A 6,009-nucleotide genomic window follows, 5' to 3' on the forward strand; every position below is an offset into this window, starting at 1 on the left:
ATCACAACAGTCTACTGCTGAGAGACTAAAAATTCCCAATGATGAAAAAAAAAAAAAAGAGTCCCTAAATGAAAAGAAGCACAGGTTGACCATTTACACAGAGTTTTATGCCCTAAATAAAAGCCTGTATGTCCAGGTTACCTGTTCACATCACTTGAATTTACCAGGTTATGTGTACAGAAGGCAGTCCTTGGGAACAGTTTCAAAGGGAACACACACAGTACTTCTGCCAGTCACCCACAGGAGATCTCCGTCCTAAACCCACAGGGCTGTGAGCGAGCAAGCCTTTCCACAGACGCAGGCTCTGAAGAGAGTGGGAGAGGGAAGAGGGCCGTGCCTACCAGCCTTCTGAAATCCAACCTTCATTCATTCAACAAATGGTTGAGTGCCTACTGTGTGCTCAACCATTATGTTATGTCTTAGGCATAGGCCATTATTGACACGTGGAGTGAAAGTGAAAAAGGACAGCATACTCTATGTCCAAGTCTCTGATTTTTCAATAACATTTTAAAAATCTGAATTATCTCGATAGATATGCTCCACAGCTTTTCATCTGCCTATCTAGATTGACTGGGAAATCAAAAGTTCCAAAATACACATAATAAAATGTAAAATTCACTGGGAAGGAAACAATAATTTTCAAGAACACTTGGAACTAAACTAATCTTTGATCAGGTTAATCTCTATACACGTACTCTAATGTTTCAGAAAAAAATCCTTAATTTAAAAGAGGCTAAATAAGTATAATGTCAAAATATTAATAATGGTTGTCTCTGGGTAGAGTTTTGATTATTTTCTTGTTCATTTTGCATGTTTCTGTATTTTATGTAATGTGCCCTACATGCTTTGATAATCAGAGTGAGAAAAGTGTTCTCAAGTCAGAACTGGCTTGATACATAAAATGTGACTGATTAGATTAAATGCATGTAATTACTTAGCCATGAAATTGCCCTGCCCAATTAAATAAGCAATTCTTACTGTAAATGTGTGCTTTGAAGTGGATACTGGTAGATAAACTCCAACAGAGCTTTCCATTTTTCAGAATAAAGCATGTATATATCACAGACAGTATTGGATTTTACTATCTGTGCTTATTACCAAGTTCTTGTTTTTATTTCCAGTTTTTTTTTTTTGCAGTAAACAAAAGCTAAGAGAACTGCTTTTACCAATCTTTAAACCTTCATATCTAGAACTATTTTCCCTTTATGAGAAATATAATAAAGTCAATATTTCAAATTCCTGGCTCCATTTAACTTTATTTGAAAGCAACTTCCGTTTCTACTTAGACTGGACACTGGGGCTGAAGCAGAGGTTGCAAAGTTTGCCTGTTGGATCTGCAGCTGATCGCTGCCACACCCACCCACTTCAGCACACTTGTGTGCGGGGGTGTGTGTGTGGTGTGTGTGTCCTCAGGCTTGTGGGACTCCCAGTAGGAAAAATAGTGCAATAGTACAATCAACCACACTGTGCCATTCTCCCTTGGCCCCTGTCCTTAGCACTTGGCCACATAGTAGGCCTTCATAAATGAACTTATTGAACAAATGGCTAGCTGAATGAATGAAGCTGGAAAATGCTTACAGAACAGAATACTCTTAATAATTTTAGGGTGACACCATATCCTTTCGGTAACCTGGATATGTACTTACCTATCACATGACTTTCCAGAATAATTTTATTCCTAAATTGGAGCAAACTAAGCAATGCCCTATACACACAAAATCAACACAGTAAGAAGTCCCACTGGGAGGATGGCAGCAGATTTTTTTTACCCTGATGTTTTCTCTGTGATCACCTCAACTCCAGGTGAAGAGTCTATTGAAGACATACCCTGCTGTGTACGCTTTCAGGACACAATCACTCACATATCATTTTCTATTTCTAGTCTGAAAAGTTTTATGCTTCACTTTGATTGATTATATCAAGTTGTCATCAGTCTGTCCCTAAATAGTACTATGTAATTACATAGTCATATCACCCACCTATATTTAGTTCTTTTCTCATTTAGGGAGAAAAAGAATGAACATGGCTATTATAAAACTCCTTAGCCACATGTTTGAGGCAAGTCAACTTATTTAACAAGAGAATATTGAACATCTGTCTAAGTCAAGACCCTTGCCCCTGTTTATGTACAGATGAGTCATGTTTCTTTTCAAGATTTCATTTTCTTCCTATGACTAAGAAGGAAAAAAAGTGCAGGAAAGACAATGTTGTCTTGGTTACAAAAACTGTCTTCGGTAAAATGGTATTTCAAAGATTTCTATTTTACCCTATTTAAATGTTCCCCCACATTTTGTTGGTTAAGCTCTCATTTGGTAATCTACACAGTTTTTAAAAGTTTTGACAGAATAAGCTCACATGACAGCAAAGAGCTGAAAGAAACTGTACCTCTCAGAAAAGTCAATGAATTCTACAAAAGTAAACTGCATTTGGGAACAGAACATCTCTCCCAACATCAGCTCCAAAACTTAAAATCAAACACTTCCATTAGCAAAGAGAATTAGCACTTTGCTGTGCATTAAAGCCCTACTTGTTCTGGATACCTCATGCTAATCTGTGTTTTTGGAGCTGAATGATTTTTAGAATTTGACATCTGAAACTTTTGTGGCTTTTATCTAAGCAAAGAAAACAGTGATAATGGACATCTTCCAGCTGCATACCTTCGTGACATTCAATAGGCTTTATTTGGATTAAGAAATGCAATTGTTTTCAGAATTTGAAGGGGAGGGAAGTAAAACTGACATGTATACTTTTATGCCATCAAATTTTGAACTTGGGTCTCTACATTTACAGTCTTAAAAAATAGCAAAAATAAACAAGAGCCTCGAGTCTTGCCAGAGCCTAATTTACTCACTGATAGGATTTAGGGGTGATTTATAACTTGCAATGAATTGAAATAGAAGTAGCCAAAAACTGAACAAAGACTGGATGCCAAACATAATGGTATCTATAGCATCCTCACACAGGACGCACTTTTTCATCTTGTTAACCTGATTTTTGGTGTAACAAATAATCTGTAAGTTGTGTCTGAAAAAAATTTATTAAAGTTTATTACAAGAACATTCATAACCATAGAACACATGCTTTTACCTACTAAGTTGCTATTATAAACAGACAAAAGGTATTACATGGTTAGCAAATCAAATGCCTGCCTTGCAGGAAAAAATCATTAATCCATTCTAAGATTTCAGGCAATGTCCTTCAGATTTATAACTTCTATTTAAATATATAGTCAAGTTCCATCTGTTACTACAGAATTTTTAAATGCCTGCAAACCCCCTATCTGTCAAGTAGGACCTACTCATCAAACATTCTCTTAGGTTAGGTTGATTAATGCCCATTTGCTGTTAAAACTACTCCAGTCAAGGAAAAGTCATTGGCGGGGGGGAGTGTCTGGGGGTAGGAAAAAGAGAATATACTTTCTAGTGCTTTACATTACCCTATCTAATTATGACAACGCTTTCTTAAATCTTGAAGATTTATAACTTGAACAATTATTCCCTCTGTTTATTTTCTGCACTAAAGTCCAACACTCCCTGCTGGATCTAAGTAGATCTTTGGGCAACTTATTAGTTTTAATAATTCTGCCATTGCACACTCATTTTTAAATTGGATTAATTTTTTGTGAGTTTATCCATATCATCCAATTAAACTTTGCAAAACTCCCTTTTCATCTTATATTCCCTTCATATGCATACATGTGCACACACATGCACACACACATGCCAGCACACACATGACCTGGCTCCACTGTGCTCCCATTTATAGCTCAGACTGCCCTTTCTGGTTACTCCTCGGCTCCCCGTTCCCCTCCCAGGATCAGCGGTCTGGGTAACCCCTCCAGATCCCAGGGAGTTACCGCAGACTCCAGATCAAATTTGGGAGATTTCTGGCTACACTACACGCTCAGTGAGGATATATTTGGGCTCTTGTTACCTGCCAGCTATTATTATCCCAGCTTGGACTGGTTGGTAGGAAGTATAATTACAACCCCTGCCTCCGAAGTGAGGTAGAAAATGTTCAGAGTTAGACCAGGTTGCATCCCTGAGGATAGTTTTTGTAATTTAAAAAGCAATGGTTTTATGCAAAAAAAAATCTTTTTATGCCAAATGTTCAAGTAATTTTTTATTTTAAAGTCATCTGACCATATTACCTTTTTCTTCACAGATACTATGATTTTTTTAAAGGGCACAATTTTCCCTGTTTCATCTCTCTCTTCTCTTTTTTCTTGTGTGTGGCAGCTGCTGTTTGATCTGTTCATTGGCTCTGATTTGTTTCATGTTTCAGCCAAAGATTAAAACTGCTCTGTAATTCTAAGCAGATGGGCCTAGGAATCCAACCCTATAATTATACCTTCTCTCTTTTGCCCTCGAACTGCAAGCCTTCCATCCTGACTTTTAAAGTTATGGGATCGCTGGGGCTCAGAGCACACCTTGGCAAATGGGCAGTTCTGGCCCAGCCAGACAAGTTCACAAGGCCTGTGGAGCTGCGAGAGCCACCCACCCCGGCAGGACTGCAAATAAAACCGCATCGCAGCTTGTGCCTTACAATCTCTTCCCTTTCCTTGATCCTCTGGGGGGTCCCCAGCCTAATTTTCAGTCATGGCTATGGTGCACTCTGAAGCTGGAGCCAGCTGCAGGTTTGGAGTGCTGTGGTGGGTGTTGAGGAATGAGAGCCGTGAGGTCACTCTACTGAATGTCAGGTGTCTGGCCATTAGGGACAGGACACCTGAATCAGCACAATGTGCTTTGCCACGGCCTGTCATGATTAGCAACCCCACCTGCCTTGAAAGCTGCCTTGCCCACCCTAAGGCAATTCTGTCTTATTTTTCTCAGTGCAATTCCTGGAACCCTTTCAAAGTGCTTAAGTTCTTGAGCTAAAGGTTTACTAGAACTCCTGAGAAAATGTGGCACAGGAAGCACAGGAAATAAAGCGTCAAGTTCTGGTGAACCTTAGGAGAATGGTTTTAATGATGACATCTTGGCTACTAGGAGTCCCCTGTTTCTTGAAACTGCACCCAGAGAACCCAACAGTCCACTTGGGAGAAAACCCACACCAGCCTCTCAACAGGGAGCCAATGCGCACGCAGACAACAAACTCCAGTCCCCCAAGGCAGACAAACACCCGCGGGATGTGTCTCCCCTTAAATGAACACTTTCTCTTTACAGTCGTGTGAAAGCTTGGGCCACATCAAGGGCCCCGCTGCACCCTGACACTGTGGAAGTGGACTCGCAAAGCCCGCGATTCATGACAGGCTACACACGTACGGTTAGAAAATGCAGTGGAGTGGGTGAAAGTGCTCCCTCAGACTTGATGCAAGGGACTCTGGAGATAAAAGGTGTGGCGTGGGAGAGCTTCGCACCCTTCCAGAAAGAACAATCCTGCAGCAGTGCGGCTCTGGGCGCCGCTGGGGGAAAGGGGCCCCGAGCCCGGAAAGCCGGGCAGAGCCCCCTCTCTCCCCGGGCTGAGCAGGCGGGCGTGGGGCTCTCCTCGCACCCGCCGAGGGGACGGTGTAGACAGGGCTGCGACGCAACCCGCCTTCCCGGGGGGTTCCGTGGCGCCCCTGGGCTCGGAGCTCGCAGCGCGCCGCCCTCGGGAACTCACCGTGAAGCAGGAGGGCCGGGAACAGGTATCCGAGCAGGAGGCGGCGCGGACAGGACATCTCCAGTGCTCCTCGGGGCCCTCCGCTCGCCGGCCTCGGATCGGTCCCCGGGAAGCTCGGCGGCGCGGCGTCCGCGACTGCCCTCCCGCCCGGGCCGGGCCCCGGCGAGCGCCCGCCGCAGCCCGCGAGTGGCCCGGCCAGGCCCGGCTCAGGCGGCCGCGGCGCGCCCCATGCCCGGCGGGCACGGCGCGGGGCTGCGGGGCGCGCGCTCCCTGGGCGCCGTCGGGCGGCTGTCGGCGCCCGGCCCCCGTCCGCGTCCCGGCCTCGCCGCGTCCCGCCCCGGCCTCGCCGCGCCCGGCCCCGCGTCCCGCCCCGGCCGCCGCTCCGAGCTGCAGTGGCCGCCACCGCCG

General features: G+C 44.3%; 1 protein-coding gene across 1 annotated transcript in view; it reads right to left on the bottom strand.

The window, feature by feature from the left end:
- APCDD1 (APC down-regulated 1) overlaps positions 1 to 5,765 on the bottom strand; it is a 32,110-nt gene extending 26,345 nt beyond the window's left edge. Inside the window, exon 1 of the mRNA XM_045527226.1 lies at positions 5,602 to 5,765. Coding sequence (XP_045383182.1) covers positions 5,602 to 5,659 — 58 coding nt within the window. The 5' untranslated portion in view covers positions 5,660 to 5,765. The remainder of the gene's footprint in view (positions 1 to 5,601) is intronic.
- Between the last annotated feature and the right edge of the window lie 244 nt (positions 5,766 to 6,009).

The sequence above is a fragment of the Lemur catta genome, chromosome 16 (genome assembly GCF_020740605.2).
Source record: "Lemur catta isolate mLemCat1 chromosome 16, mLemCat1.pri, whole genome shotgun sequence".
In the NCBI taxonomy this organism is placed as follows: Eukaryota; Metazoa; Chordata; class Mammalia; order Primates; family Lemuridae; genus Lemur; species Lemur catta.